This window comes from Ornithodoros turicata, chromosome 1 (assembly GCF_037126465.1).
Source record: "Ornithodoros turicata isolate Travis chromosome 1, ASM3712646v1, whole genome shotgun sequence".
Lineage (NCBI taxonomy): Eukaryota > Metazoa > Arthropoda > Arachnida > Ixodida > Argasidae > Ornithodoros > Ornithodoros turicata.
The window spans coordinates 176,233,565-176,250,616 of NC_088201.1; the positions used below are offsets into that span (position 1 = coordinate 176,233,565).

Here is a 17,052-nt window from a genome sequence, read left to right on the forward strand (position 1 = left end):
CCGTGAAGATGGGCCATAAAATCTTGAATATGAGGCAGGTGGTAACGGCCGGGTAAGGTGGCGAGGTTTAAGGCCCTATAATCACCACGGGGGCGCCAGTCACCGGGTGTAGACTTCGGGACCATATGGAGAGCAGACGCTCAAGGACTTGACGAGGGGCGGATGATACCGAGCTGCAGCATATGGTCAAATTCGTGCTTTGCGATGCGGAGGCGTTCAGGAGTAAGGCGTCGAGGGCGAGCGTTCACGGGAGGGCCGCGTGTCACGATGTGGTGAGTGAGCATTGTAATGTTTCCGGATAATTGTGGTTAGTACTTGCTACTCGGGTCAGTATCTATCTACGTCCTGCGGCACAGTTTCCGTGGACTCACCCCGAACCCCTATTCAATTCAGTGGAAACCCCAGCTGTCATACTGGTTGACTTGAATGCTCGTCATACCGCCTGGGGAAGCCGTAGAACAGATGGACGGGAAGGTGATTGTTGGAAGCGATGGAGACTGCTCACACGCGTTTACTCAACAATCGACATTCATCTTATGTGCGATCACCGACTTCACTCGGTGTCCTGGATCTTTCGTGGTGCTCAGCAGACATGGTTCGCCACTTGTCGTGCGCTACTGATGTCCACACCCGAGGCAGTGACCACTTTCCCCTCTATATTTCGCACGGTAGACTGCCTCTCTCGCCCACTATTGGACTAATTATTTCCACGAGCTGGAGACTTTTTCGTGCCGGCCTCCCAACATCTGTGCACACCCGTATGTCTCCAGAGGCCCTCTAGGAAGGTATTCGTTGCGGCATGCAGGACGCGGTGGTCCTGTCTAAAAGGTTGACAAGTCAGGCCGGTCATTCCCCAGCACGTAACAGAGCGAGGGTTTGGCCTGGTTGGTACATCTTCCAATCAAAAACAATTAAACACCCCTAGTGCTGAGTAGGACAAGGACGGAGAATAAAAACGACAAGGACAGGACTGGACTGCAAGCAAGTGATTTTTTTTTTATTTTTCGAGCAAGCCAAACGAGCCAACGCCAAAACATTTTTTTTATTCTCCAGCAATTAACCACCTTAGAGCATTAAGGCGCCGAGCACAGAGAACGGCTTGCTGAACTAGATAACTACCTGACATTGTAGCATACTGCCGGATGAAAGCTAAGCTAACACCAGAACTTAAGGAGGAAGACGTGAAGTATTGGCGTACGTGTTGCCAACACCTTGCACCGTTTGACCCAGTCACCAAGATTTGGAGGACAGTTCGAGCTCTGAACGATGGGCCCTCGAAAAAGCCTTCTCGCGGCATTGGCTATCGTTAAGAGTACAAACGAAATCACGCTAGCGACAGATCGACCTATCGACACCGGCTGCTTTCTCAGTCTCTGCGGTACAAAACAGTTTTGTCCAGAGCTTGACAACAGAATATCGCCAAGACTGGCCCCGCCCACCGGAGGTTATGGACCGTGGCTTTACTCTAATCGAGCTGAAGACTGCATTGAAATGCTGGATTGTTTCGACGATTCCACACGATTTCGTTAAAGGGAGACTTCGCAAGGATTCGGAAAAAAAAAAGAGGTGAGCATCATACCGAACATGGACCTCTCCCTTGATACGGAATACAACGTTCGCATTCATTTTGTGCGAGTAATTAATTAGTAAATGATGACAACATCAATCCGAAACCTAAATTCAAAGCGGACAGCGGTTCGCCCGGAGGAAGATACTGTGACGTCACTTAGCACTGTGGTCTGCTAGGAAGCTTGCATTCTTCCATGCCGGATGACGTCAGCAGTGTCGCTTTGTGCACTCCCTTACTCGAAGCGCTCACTTCGTAATACTTTTTTTCGAATAAAATGTGCATACTTTGGGAATGCGCTATTTTGTAAATATGTTCCTGACACTCCATGGGTTACTGCTATATAACAGTAACCCATGTAATGGTATGTCATATATGCCACAATCTTTGTGGTGAATTTGTTGTGGAGTCCCCCTTTAACGGTCGCATTGTCGTTTTTCCGCACATCCCACGGCCAAAGCCCTCAGTCCCTGTTCATCGAGGCGTACCCCAAGGAAGCATTTTTAGTCCTACACTCTTTAATGTGGTAATGACAGGACTAAAACCAAGAGTTCCTCGCAAACTAGCATTCCCCGTGCATGCCGATTTCGTTGCCCTTTGGACAGTAGGCAAGTCACGACCAGCCATTCAGCGCTGTTTGCAACTAGCCTTAAATAATGTCCATCTCTAGCTCACGCGACTTGGAATGGACCTTTCGCCCGAAAAGTGGGTCGAGCTCCTTTCCTCTCAGAAGGGTACGAGTAATTTCGCTCGTTTGGTGAGTGCAAAGAAGCTCGAGTATGTGCGTTCCAATCGCTTTCTTGGTATTGTCCTGGACTCGAACCTCCGCTGGGCTCGCCACGTTAAGACCACCTGGAAACCAAAGTGCAGCGATGGTTCCTTGCAATTGAACATATTTCTGGCTTAGGGTGGGGCTGTGATCAACGCTCCCTTATGGCCGTTCATGCGGCTTCATTGAGGGGGACTGTGTTTTACAGCCTTCCAGTCTTGCACAGAGTTCCAACAATGCCGTTAAATACCCTTCGGACCCTGTTCGCCCTACGCCTTCGTCGCGCCTTGGAGTTCCCAGAATACGGAAACACGGCAAGTCCTAGCTGAAGCTCGTGTTCTCCAGGTGGAGGTCCGTGTGCGGGAAACACATAGCTGCGCCGTTAATTTGAAAGTAATGCCTGTTGTGGAATTCAAAATTATTTCATGTGGGTATTAGCGAAATTACTGTTTCTGCGAGGGTAGAGTCATATGGCTTTTCTGACAATTTTTCACATGCTACGACTGACGCATGGATGATGTCATCATGGGGGGTATTGGTGTACAGTGAGGTAACATCGAGGGTGACAAGTACGGAACCGGTCGGGACTCCGATATCTGAAATTATTTGCAGTAAATGGTTAGTGTCCTTTACGTATGAGGGGAATTTTGGGGGATGTCCTTGAGAAAGTGGTCAACGAACGTGGATATCTTTTTGGTTGATGTGCCATTCGAACATACTATGGGGCGATCGGGAATTCTTGGTTTATGAATTTTAGGGAGCATTTGAAATCGACCTGGCTTGGATTCGTGTGGTAGGAGGCATTCGGAAAAATTGTCATCGATTTTCTTAGTACCCTTTAATTTCTTTGAAGTTTTTTGTGATCTTGGTACTAATGTTATTAGTTGGATCGCTAGAATGTTTCGGAACTAAGCTACTGCATTCCTTCAGCGATATTGGCAAAAAAAGCGGACAAAGGTGGTGCCCTAGTAATCATGCGCAGAGACATCGCAGACAGAATCGAAGCAATGAAGAAGATGGCCGAAGCATTCACTACGACAAAGACATTTAGTGATTCCAGTTTCTTTTGAGGTCCACAGCCGTGTATTTGGATGTTGTCATCATCAGCACATGAAAGCGTGTAACTCGAACAAATACTTTTTCCTGTTAAATTGGTGATATTGATAGTTATTTCCTACTCGAGAACACATGCGCCATCTAGTAGACGTTTAGTAAAATTATTTTTGTGCCATTACGAAAACAACCTTGTCTTCCTGCAGACCTGTCGCAAAATGTTGGCAAAAAGACAACGCAGATATGATTAAATAATACGTATTTGAATGTTCTGCACAATTTCAGCTTGAAGCGCATGGTTCTGGTTCCAGATTGGGCACAGCACTCTTTGTCGTCGTCGAACGAGGCAGGTGCCGCATCCCTTTTGAGCCACTTTTCGAGTCCAGATCGGCCGTCACGTGAACGACGTCGTAACTTTCTGATTCAAAACGCTCCGAGCGCACAGGACTGCTGCTTTGATAAATTCAGGGCACCCAAGCACTGGTTTTGTACCACAAAATCTCTCACAAATTCAACTGGGAACTTCGTGCGAAGCATCTTAGTTGTCAGCGTAGCTGCTCGTAGGGCACGCAGCACGGCATTCTCACAATTCTTGCATACCACATCCCTCAGAATGTACTGACCAGCCGAAGCAAAACGATGATGATCAAATTTAGACTCGGTGAGAGAACGGACTCAGAATGAGAACGGTGCTCGTGGTGCTTGTATATACGGGCGCCTCTCTGTTTCGCTTTCAATGACGATTGCTGGCGATTGCGAAACCGCGAGCAAGTAAACAAGCCAAAAAGAGCCAGAGCAAAAGCTGACCATGACGTCCGGTTTCAGCAGACAATCAAACGGCAAACGAAAAAAAGTTATTTATTCGGAAATAAACTAAACTCAACTCTGAAATCCTTCTCTTAGCTGCATAAGTTAATTAGAAAAAGTACAACGCGGTTTGTTTGCTGTCGTTACGGGGAGGAAAGTGAAGCTGTGTTGGGTTGACACTTATTGTCACGACGTAGGAATAACTTACGATTAAAATTTTTCTGTTCTCTGTTTCACGGTATGACTTGCATGAATTCTTCTCGTTATCTCACACAACCAAATTATGTGTCTCTTAGATTTGACCATTCTAAAAACGTCCGTGAATGTGCTTGTCGTACGATTGTTTTTAAAACTTCATACTTTCCAAGAACGATATCCGATTGGAATGGACTATCTAGAGATAGTGTCCTTGCAAAGTGTGGTGAAACATTCTATTCATTGTTACTCTCTTGTGGTCATTAATTTCTAGTATCATTGTTGTGACGTATTTGCATAGCGGTAGTTCTCATGTTCCTTGTCTTAGCCCCCCTACTGTAATGCCTTCCGGCGCATGCAGAATTTCCGAATAAATAAATAAATAAATATGGGGTATTTGTCCGAACTATTTCGGAGGTACTCGTACATTATGTAGGCACCAACACGTGTCCTGCTCGATTTTCTTGTGACCTGTGGAAATGAATCTTCCCCGGAGCTGACCTTTAAGGGCGTTAGTGGCTCACAGTGCGTGGCATTCATTTCTGTTATTCACGCCTTCTTCACGTAACGCCCAATGATAGACCACATTTAAAGTAATAGAGCGCGATTTCTTTCGCGATAATAGGGCCCCATAATAGATACTGTTCGTATCAGCACAGAAATGAATATATACATTTCAAATTGCAGGTTACCTTATAGAATATACAGTGTTCTTGAACTGCCAATCTAGAATACAAACCCGTAAGCTGCAGTCATAAGTGGAGTGAATATTTTTGTACGTTATTTCATATAGTAGTATGTTCCGGCGTAATAGCACAACGTCAGCGACTGTAGGTCACGATAGAGAGTGTTAGTATGTCGTACGCTATATGTGTTATGTACGGGGTTCGCCAAGATAAACTTCGGGGTTTGTAACGAAGATGAAACATATAAGAACAGTGTCGGAAAACTAAAGCAGACATTAGAGGACGTATTATGCCCCAAAATTTTATGCCCATAAATCCGCCTAGTCTGTTACTCTGCGGATAAATCATGAAAATTAAAAAAAGACGCCGCTGCCTAATCGGCTATACCTGTGTTCCAGCTACTTTCCTCAGATAGCGACACGGTCGAATGCGGCGTCGCAGAGAACTAGTCTGCATTCAGTTCCACATGTTCGGTGTCGTCTGCAACAGTCTGCAACGTCGCGCTCAAACGCTTCGCCATCTGACGGAAAGGAGCTGTAACGTTGAGTTCCGTCAGATGGCGAAGCGACTCGGGCGCGGCGTTGCGGACGACATCGAACATGTGGAACTGAATGCAGACTATAGATGTGTAGAAATCCAGCGAACCGGTAGAGATGTAGGGAGTTGCCTCAGGACAGAAGCCGCCGATATTTCGAACAGAGACTGTTCTTCTTCTGCGCCTAGAAGAAGAACAGTCTCTGTTCGAAATATCGGCGGCTTCTGTCCTGAGGCAACTCCCTTCCTGAATGCGGACTAGTTCTCTGCGACGCCGCATTCGACCTTGTCGCTATCTGAGGAATGTATCTGGAACACAGGTATTGCCGATTAGGCAGCGGCGTTTTTTTTTTTTTTTTTAATTTTCGCGATTTATCCGCGGAGTAACAGACTAGGCGGCATTATGGACATAAAATTTGGGGACATGATACGCCCTTAACGTCCACATTAGCTTTCCGACACTCTTCTTCTTGCTTGTTTTATCTTCGTTACAAACCCCGAAGTTCATCTTGACGAACCCTGTACATAAGGAATAGCTTTGGTGGTTCTCCGCAAAACGTGAAGCTCTCTTTCACAGTTTACCACGCTGCCGATGAACTCATCACGCGTCATGTACAATGTATTCATACAGAAAATCTCTACCCAAGGCTTTGCAGCAATCAGAAGTTCCACATCGTGCATACTGGCCTATTCGACTACAACTATTTTGCTGATGGCTCTCTATATGTGGCCGTAACAGACGCGTAAGTATGTGACAATTACAGCAACGAGTGTGTACAAGTACATTGGAAGGATATCCTCTTATTGCAAACACTGGGTAATATGTACACAAAAATTAAGGGTAGTGGGTGAGGGCGAGAGCCGCCGATATTTCGAGCAGAGACCGTTCGCGACTGTTATCGTCCTGAATAAACACCGTGAGGAGCGAAAGTAACTTCGAGATTTAAATTACCAAATTTCGTTATGCAAATGAGCCGATACCGGAAATACGCGTCGAGCGTTGAAACAGCGGCAGGCAATCCATTTGTGGCGACCATGTGCTTTGGGGCGATGGAGCTGATTGGTGTACGCGCTTCCATGTTGGGTAGACAGACCGCTATCGGGCTCAGATATGAAGAACAACCCGTCGTTTCCGTGCTCGAAGAGTGTGCAGTTCTGGTATCGGCTAATTTGCATAGAAATTTTGGCAATTTATTGTGAGCATGCCGTGGCTAAAGAGGCACGAGGCGAGGGAAGAACAATGGGGGCAGCGAACTGCCCTTTTAATGACGGAAGGCGAAAGCGATGCAAAGAATACAACGGACAAGCGAACCGTCAAGTAGACTGGCGAGTGACGGTTGACTGGTGGCATGGGAGTTTCCAGTATTTCAGAGGCGGCAAGGGCGTGCCACAGCTCTGGCGTGAGGAAGGGGCGACCTATGTTGCAGTCCTGGGGAAGTGCGGCGTGAATGAGGAGGAAGTAAGACCTTCACATCTCACCCTTTCCCGAAGACCAAAGTCCAATTTGAGAGAATTTTAACATTTGGAAAAATATATCACAATACAAACTAAAAAAAGCATGGCTGTGAAAAGACGTGACGGGCGAACGTTGGTGGTGAGGCAAACAACAGTCCAGTTGTAACAAGGCGAAACTTTCGGCGTAAGAGGTAGTGGTGGAACCTTAACGTAATCGTCCTGTTGTGATTGTTTCGATCGCTTTTTACTAACGTTCTTGGTTACAGCGAGTTAGGGTACAAGTTGTCAGTTGGATGCATCCGCCACAAAAAGCGTTGCTTTCAGTACAAAAGTCCACCAAACGCGCTTGATGTACATTCTCGATACGTACGAGGTATGGGGGCGCTAGTGACTTTACACATAACATTGCCTCCCCTTCTACTATGTAAGTTTGTTAGGTGGCCTCACAGACCTCCCACTACGGGTTAGTCCCTTGCTCTTGTGCAGCTGTGTTACTAGGAGCGGCTTCTTGCGATGGTGAGCTGCTCTGGATGGGGCTAGCGGTCGTTCCTGTCTCCAGGTCCCTGGAAGTTGTTGTCAGGTCACCACTCCCTACGTTTCAGTCGACCCACAGGAGAGTTGACATTGCTGTGTCAGTTACCTCATCGTCTAGTTTAAGAGTTGACTCTCCCAGATGCTTTTAATGCGGTGCTCTAGAAAATCCAACACATTTGTTTTTTGCATATTTCCAACCTTCACGAACCGCTCATGGTAACTCTTAAGCAGCTGGACGCTCGCCCACTATCTCTATCCAATGTATCTGGACCATTGTGAAATCCAACCCATCAAAGCGCTCCGCTAAGCTATTTTGACCTTTTTGGGCTCAATAGGACTTCGATCTTTATTGGTAATTGGCTCATTATTTCGGCACACCACATCACCACCGACACTGTGTCAGGGTATGTGGCACCAGAAATGTGGTAGTATCGCCCCTCGCGATGAAACTCCGTATTCATATATTTTGAAATAAAGTAGTAGTTGTTGTTTATGGACGATCAGAAGCAATTACGCACCATGCGTTAGCTTTATTTAGTTCTTCGTGTGGAAAGCGGCAACCCTGTAAATTGAGCTAACAGCCACGATATTGCAACACAAGAAACACGTTTCTTTTCCCTGTTTACCTTTCAGAAGTTTGTTTCAAACCGCCCCGAAGACGTCGAGCCAACATGAGCATGTTAGAACCCGAATCCTGTATTCTTGTTGCTGAGCATGCAGGGTGTCCCATAAAACGTGTCATTGAATTTTAATAAAAAAAACTACACCGCATAGAATGACGCGGTCAACGGCATTTCTTCTTACTAGGTTTTTGAAACTTCTTGATGTTTATGTCATGTAACCTAAGTTTAATTATGTAAAGTATTGCGAACTGAACTCGGAAATTTGCCAAGTGAAGGTCACTTTTTTACCTCACGAATGTGAAGGGCGTGCCGAATTTACCCAAATTAATGATAATTGACAGGAGTATTGTGGAGTTATCGTATCAGAAAAAATAGCCGAAAATCATGCTCTACGGGGCACGCACAGGATAGCGCGCGACGAATTTTTGAGCGAAATGATTCTCAGTCCGACGAAAAGAGGTTGGAAACCCACCCCACAGCAGCATAGTAGAAAGAGTTAACACTGCCACAGCTTATCGCGTCCGGCTTCGGCTGCGACCATGCCTTCCCTCTCCCAATTTGAGGAGCAAAGTCACCTTTTCACTCTGTGAGATGGATTCCCAACCTCCTTTCGTTGGACTGGCAGTGATTGCGCTCGAAAAAGTCATCGCGCGTTATACTCAAGTGCCCCGAGAAGCCTGATGTCCGGCTATTTTTCCCGAAAGGATAGATCCTGGAGATCATTGTCAATTATCATGAATTTGAGTAAATTCAGCACGTTCTTGATGTTGGTGGGGTAAAAAAGTGACCTTTACTTGGCAAATTTCCGAGTTCACTTCACAAAAATTTACATAATTAAACTTACGTTACATGACATGCACATCAGGAGTTGGCAAAAACCTAGTACAGAACAAATGCCTTTGACCGCATGATTTTAGGTGGCGTAGTTTTTTTTTTATTAGTATTCAAAGACACGTTCCCTGGGCCACCCTGTATACCAACCATCGAGAGTTTAAAACGTCGTCCTAACATGAGCACAATGTTTGAACCTAAAACACATGTTGTTTGGGAACATTGATCCTTTTCGATCGTCGAACAATTTCTTCAGCAAATAAGCAGCTACGCTGGTAACGTAATTCTTGTCATATACAGATGTAAACTGGAAATGTATCCTCATTGTCTGAGGCGAAAAGTGCCGCTTTGGCTCTTCTCGGGCGTTAAAATGTGTTCTCATTGCAGCCTCACATTCGTTGAACCATTCGACGCTGACTTAGGCAAGGGTCGGAGTGACAGTTCTGGCAATCGTGACGGAGTAGTCATTGAATACGGCGAGGAGGCATACAGGTAAAGGAATAGTTCAAGATTTGCAGCTGTAGTTTATCGCTAACAAAGGGAGTAGCTCTATTATCTCCTTGTCAATTGTTGCTAGCAACCATGGCCGGTTTATGCATGAAGCGTTGGAGTATGGCAAGGGTGTTACCCAAGAAACTCTTGTTGTGCAATGGGGATTGGATTGCTGTTACTTCAAGCGTTTTCAAGACCATGTTCATATAACTGACCTACACAGAGCTAAGAACAGAGCTTCACCGCATAGCACACTCATAACCAATCACCATTCCGAACCAGTGTTGCCACTTTGTCTCCACTCGGAGTAGGTAAATTTTGTTTAGAAAGTCGCTACATCACGACAAAGTTGGAAAAAAAGTAGCTAAAAATTGCCAATTTTAACATATGCGCATAATCAGTGGCGGACCCAGGGGGTGGGGAGGGCAACAGTCGCCCCAAAACGTGAGTGTATGCATTGAATTTCATTCTCATCCCTCCCCGCTACGTGCTTCAACAACGAAACCAACCCTCCCTTATGTCGAGGGTCTGAATCAACCACCACGTGTAACTCAATCCACAATTACTGTCATTGGTAACTTTACACTCTTTAAAAACGTGTGTTGTAACTTCGCCTTGGGAGTAAGCCCTTGCCAAAATATGTAACTCCCTTTACAGTGTACATTTACTCTGAAAAACAAGTCTTCTCATTCCTTTCAGAGAGTAACAAGACTCGTGAACTCCTTAGTGGAGGATATCCGTACGCTCCAGAGGGAGTGGTATATGTGGCATGGATGTACAAGGGTAGATCTAAACAGGTAGCGCAACTCCCATAGGCCCCTGTGTCTTCAGAATGACACCATGATAGAGACGGTCAGCGCAATTCATCCATTGCGCGGACTACTACGATTGTAAATAAATGACGTCAGAGATGACGTCAGCAGTATGAATAATAAGTTGTGCATAATTAGCAATGCACGTTTAGATTCGACCACTTCGTTTGCGTTGTATTCCCTTTTCCTAGCCCAGGCAACGATACCAGAGGAGAACACACAAAAATAAATCATATTAGGTTTAATGAATCATATCAACTCGAAATACATACAGTTATCACAGATTTTGACAACTTCAAACAGAAGGGCATCGTGATGACCACACAGAAATTAGGAAGGCTCACTTACGGTCCACTTCACACCTAGAGCTATACGAACACGTTGTGATTAGACGTTTGCATTTATTCAATGAGTGGCCATTATAGGTCCACCGCAACAAAACATGACATCGTTGGTGCACAGTTGATTCCTGCTAACACTCACGCTATCATGGCCACTCGTCCTATGATGATTTTTTTTTTCGCGGGGCCAGCAACAGCGGATGCACTGATTAATCTGTTCGCACGTGTTAAGCTTGGTCTACAGCTCCAAGATGTGAACGTCGCTTCCTCTTTAACACAAAGAGTGTACGAACTCCGCATTACAATGAACGGACACACTGCACGGATACAGAGATTCACGGATAAACACGCTCACTCTGACACATGCGCAAAGGAGCAGGACACGGAAATGTACTCGGGTGGCAGATGATTTCGTATACGTGCACGCGTGGGGTAGAAGAAAGTTTTTCTATATTGAAATTATGTGTAGCCTATTAGTACATACAAAAGGTCCTCACCATGGTAGCCTTGGCAATGGGTCTGATTTGGTATTTTCGTTTTTTTCGCTACCAGTTTAAATATACCTTGGATGTACTCCCCAAAAATGAGTTACTACACACCCTTCTTTTGGGATTGTAGATGATGTGTAGATGACGTCATTTTGTATAGAACTCCCGGATAACCACGGATAAGCACAGACCAAACAAAAACTATGCTAAATATCGCAACAGAAATAATGAAAAAATTCCGCTTTAGCCCAGCCTACCCGATTTTGCAAAGAAGCGCGTGAGTTTAGAGGAGGAATTCCCATGCCTTTTGCCTTCGTCGAGATAAGACGGTTGTTTGGATTTCTTTGTGGTCAGACGGTTTTCAGGAGCATCAAGGCCAATGCGAGGGAAAGACAGGCAAAACAATTCTCAAGCAGCGCAATGTACTGAAACACGAGTGCTATAGGGTTGGACGGGTAGGTGGAAGGCCTTGAACAGACTCGTGAGACTAAAGAACATTGATAAGACACTTACCGTCCACCCCCCTTTGCACTCGACTTTCAGTATGTTGTGCTGCTTGGGAAGAGCCTGATACACTTCATCCTCTCCCCGCCTCTCCGCCGCGCACTTATTTGTCACAATCGAGCAGGCGGGGCTAAAGCGGAAGTCTTACTATTTTTTTCGTCTGTTGTTTTTGTTGGGTCTGTGGTTATCCGTGCAGAACTTCATATTTCTGTAAAAAGAAAGTGAGGTTTGCTTGGCAATTTTCAAAGTTCAATTGACTAAAAATAAATTTCCCGCATTTAAAAATTGTCCAAAGCCCTCCTCAATGGTGGCAAAAGTTTCGACAAGATAATTGCCGAAAGTCCTACAATCCTCCGGAGAGTACGTCACAAGTTTGAATTTTTTGTGACGTTAGGTGAAACACACTGTATACGGATAGGTTGGATACCTAACACGAATGAATTTGAAAAGGAAAAAAAATAAACAGAAAACTAGAGACTTGTAGCATGTGGGATTTTGTGCAGGATCGGGTATCAAATACTTGTCATTACTGCAAGTGGGGATGCGCACCAGGAAACAGTCCCCTAAGCCCCCTTTGACTAGTCCGCCCACTCACATTCATTCGCTTGTTCAGAGGAATGAATGTGAGTTCGACATGCACTTTGACACGGGCTAGCTACAAGCACAGCACGCACCACGTTGTCTGGGCGTTTTGTTTCGTGGACCGCTTTTTATGCCCCCTCCAACAAATCAGGGCAAAGAACGATGTTACTGGGCATGACAGTTTACTAGAAGCGCGCTATGTGCTGAGGTTCATTTTCAAAAGTGCGGGCACTAATCCCCTGATATGTACATGGCGACTTTTAATAAAAAATTGAAATTTCACTACACTTCAAGACACCTCATTGCATATTTTGAGCAATTTGAAAACTAGATTTTGGACTTAAAACTGCATTGTCAGGTAATGATACTAGTTTAGAACGCTTCCGGGAAAGTAGTAATGACTTTGACAGTGACCTTCTCCAGACAATGTGCCCATTCACTGCGCAATTATAACTCATTAGGAGGTAGCCAATGGCATAGGCAAGCAAATGGGTATCGGAACAAAAGTAACACTGGAAATTCAAACGCATATACAAGTTGTTGATGCAGATCAGAAAACGATATACGATGGTTGCGAAAAATTAAAACTAAAGTTGTAAATCTACTCCCAATTGGATTTTGTGTGTGTGTGTGTGAAAAATGTCAGTTTACTTTTTCGTTAGCCGTAAAACGCCGCCGCAGCGAACGCCACCTAGATATGTTGAATGTCCCAACGAAGACGTCAGCTCATTACATCATCGCTCGCGTCACCATCCTTGGCCGCTCCCGCGCGATTATAGCTCGCTCATTCCTTCGCTTGCTCTTGACGAATAGACGTCGTGTCGTCATCCCTGATCGCTGTCTTGACTTCCACAAGCTGGTGCCGTGACCAGGATTCATACACAACGAGCGAAGACGGAAGGCCACGGTAGAGCTACGGGGTGATACAGGAATGAATATCGCATGACGATGGACAAAGCTTAGCTGATCAAGAGGTGAAAGGTTCTGCGCTCTCAGGTGACCAATATTGTCATTGAACGACGCATCACCGATTGAGTCAGCGCTAGATGGATTGCATAGTGTCTGGATGAGCTAGAAGAACGTATGAATGTAACTCACACGGCTGAGTCTCAGGACACTTCGTCGCCGCCAACAGCTACTAACGCTCGAGGGCAAGGAGGGGTTCGACTCCTAACCTGGACCTGTTAAAGTTTGACGGAAAACGACATCTTCGGCCAGCCTTCTGAAGTCAGTTTCAGTCCACTGTTCCTAATACCAATCAGTCGTCTTCAGCTGACAAGATGAACCACCTGATGACTGCGCTACAAAATGAGGCGGCTAATGCGGTACAAGGCCTTCAGTTTACTGCTGAGACATATGAGACGGCGATTTCAATCCTCCGTGAACGTTTCGGGAATGAAAATCTCTTAATTCAAGAACACTTGAAGACCCCCGCAGTCATTGAGCCTGTACGTTCCAGTCGACAAGTGCCGCAGCTCCGAGGACCGTACGACTCCGTGCAAGCGCTCATCCGGGGTTTAGAAGCTTGGGCACATCTATGGACTCTTACTGTTCCATATTATATCCAATTCTACTTCGGGCCATTCCGTCAGATATGGCGCTGCAGTTTAATCGCGTGCATGCAGACAAGACGTCGACATCCGCGTCCACCATTTCATCATGAAGAATTACAGTCACTGCTGACTTTCTTAAACAACGAGATCAACTACCGTGAGGAGTTAAGTACCCGATTCGAGCAGAGCGCATTTCATGGTCGTCCAAGGTCACAGCTCTCCAAGGTTGCAAAAACTCCAAGCGGTTTTCCGGTCACAACATTGCAGAGCACGGCGAGGCCTTCAAAGGGAAGTAAGTGCGTATTCTGCAGCACTACGGAACAGAAAACATCAGAATGTGTAAGGCCGAGGCAATTGGATGAGAAGAAATTACTGGCAGGGGGCGCAACGTCTGTGTTTCCAGTGCCCTAAGTCAAATCACTCGGCGGAACAGTGCCGAGGTTTCCTGAAGCGTCGATCTCGGCACGGAAGTCATGCATCCAGTATGTGTGACCTGACTTACAAACCGCCTCGCCAGGATACTGCGGCTCCGTCGTCGGAGCCAGTCAGACTCAAGGCAACAGTTGCCAGCATCGGTAAATCCAACTGCATCGTACAGCTTCAGACCGTCACTTTTGAGGCTTGAGGAACGACGCAAGAGGTCTTTACTCGTCTAGTCTTCGATGAAGGCAGCTAACGCACCTTCATCACTAAAGCACTGTCTGACGCACATGGCTGTTCGCGGCTCCGATCTGAAAGTGTGCCCATTGGTTCTTGTGGGCACTCCCCTTGACCGCAGTTTCTCGATACCGTGGAAGTATAGGTGTGGTGAATACAGTTCGCCGAGGAGTATCACACCATCTTAGCTCTTCTCATTGAGCAAATCTGTGCTCAGGCTCTCGCGGTTCTGTGGGAAGACGTACAGAGTAAGATGCAATGGTGTGGGTTAGCCATGGCTGGCACGTCGCTCGATTGATCACAGCCAATTGAAATCCTCGTCGGGGCTGACTGCTACTGGCAGTTCGGCACTGGGAGTTCACGCAAGCTTACACAGGGCATGCAAGCAATAGAAACAACGGTGTGATGGACGATCCATGAGCCATACGCCGCTATCAGCAGTGTACGAACAGCTGCTTGTAACAATGCCATCGTGCTGCACGTAGGCCCAGTGGGCCAGCAGGAGGTAAAAGGCATGACGAACCGCATATGGACCTTCGATAGCTTCCGTATCCGCAGTGACGAGACCGATGATCACGTTCACCACCCTGTCATCGAAGCTTTCGAAAGTTCAATCCGGTTCGACAACAACAAATACTTGGCAATATTGCCGTGGAGGCCCCAATAGTCAATGTCCACCAACAAATGCACTGCGGAGTGTCGTCTGTCACAGGTGACGAAAAGGTTGATGCGAACACCGGAAGCACTGCACCGCTATGACGGCGCCATTCGAGAGTATCTAACCTCACGTGTGGCGGAAAAGGTCAGAGATGAAATGAATGACAATGCGCGTGAAGGACATGCGTACTACATGCCACATCATGCTGTAATCAAGGAAGAAAGGGTGACAACGAAAATAAGGTTAGACTTCGGCGCTTCTTCTCATGAAGATTCCGCCGCATCACCGAAAGACAACTTGAAGTCCGGTCCTAAACTGAATCCGTACGTTTTAGCTCTTTTACTGAACTTTAAACTGTATCCCGTTGCCTTAATCGCCGACGTTAAGAAAGCGTTTCTCCAAATAGCCATTCGATGTGAAGACAGAGACGCGTTGAGATATCTTTGGTATGAGATGTCGCCCCAGGAGGGGAACCATTGCCTAAGGTGGAAACGTGGCGAATGACAAGGGTGACATTCGGAACAGCTCCAGGTCCTTTTCTCTTGGCTGCGACCATATTACACCACCTCCAGATGCCTGCTAAGGAATATCCTGAGATCACTCGTCTTCGTCAGGACTCCATCTACGTCGACGACGTTATTCTGGGAGCCGCAGGCCCTGAGGAGGCAGAACAGGTGTACCTCCAGGTTCAGCAGGTCTCACACAAGGCGTGTATGAATCTGCAAAAATGGGGATCAAGTTTTCTCGAAATGCGCACCAGATTCCTGTCTGAGAAGGAAGCAGTGGTGATTGGGGCCATTACTGGAAACTTATTCGAGTCGTCGGGCACGGGCCGGATGCGGGCCGTAGCAGCCGGGCACGGTCCTGAAAATTAGACTCGTGCAGTTCTCTAACTCCCACTCCCAGACGCGGAGCGGTGAGAAAGAATTCCGCGTCTTCACTGGAAGTGAGCAAGAGCAACCGTGGACGACGCGCACTGCTGGGCGTGTTCGTAGCACGGCACAGTGCCCATTGCGGGAAACAGTCGATGGGCAGGCAGGAGATATACGGAATGAGGCTGGATGAGGATGAGGGGCAAAGTTCTTCGGGCGTAGGAGTCGTTGCCTGGGGTGCCGCCAACGGCACGGGAGGGAGACCCGCTCGTAGGGGCGATCCCAGGAATAGCGAGGCAGTCGAGACGCCGTCTGGAAGCGTGCCAGGGCCATAGGTCGGCATTTTGCTAAGAATTCATTCAACATCACATCACCGTCATAAACCATCACATCACGAGCCCGTAACTCAACTTCAACCTCAGAATTCATCACTTCGTAACCCATCATTCAACTTCAAATTCGGAATTCATCACATCATAACCCATCATTCAACTTCAACTTCAGAACCCATCACATCACATCACATCATTCAACTTCAACTTCAGAATCCATCACATCATAACCCATCATTCAACTTCAGAACCCATCATCAGAATTCAACTTCAAATCCCATCGCGGTTTTGAAGTTGAATTCCTATGATGGGTTCTGAAGTCGGTGATGGATTTTGAAGTTGAAGTCTGTGATGGGGTTTTGAAGTTGAATTCCTATGATGGATTCTGAAGTCGGTGATGGATTTTGAAGTTGAAGTTTGTGATGGGGCTTTGAAGTTGAATTCCTATGATGGGTTCTGAAGTCGGTGATGGATTTTGAAGTTGAAGTTTGTGATGGGGTTTTGAAGTTGAATTCCTATGATGGGTGCTGAAGTCGGCGATGGAGTTTTTGAAGTTGAACTCCAAGAAAGGCCTACGTGGGTTGTGCCCGGCTGCAGGATTACGACGCTAGCGCCCTGCTCGCCTGTGTTTGCGTGGGTTTCCTGGTAGTGGCAGCTAAACCGTAAGCGAAGGAGGGGTATGCTGCTTGGAGGGTGCGGTCAGCCTG

At 46.6% G+C, this 17,052-nt stretch overlaps 1 protein-coding gene across 4 annotated transcripts in view; it reads left to right on the forward strand.

Moving 5' to 3' along the window:
• LOC135373231 (uncharacterized) overlaps positions 1-17,052 on the forward strand; it is a 98,506-nt gene that overhangs the window by 59,592 nt on the left and 21,862 nt on the right. For 3 of the 4 annotated variants that reach the window (XM_064606470.1, XM_064606480.1, XM_064606465.1), the window contains exons 6-7: positions 6,243-6,354; positions 9,442-9,546. In XM_064606470.1, coding sequence (XP_064462540.1) covers positions 6,243-6,354; positions 9,442-9,546 — 217 coding nt within the window. The remainder of the gene's footprint in view (positions 1-6,242; positions 6,355-9,441; positions 9,547-17,052) is intronic. The other variant, XM_064606484.1, reaches the window with a different exon arrangement.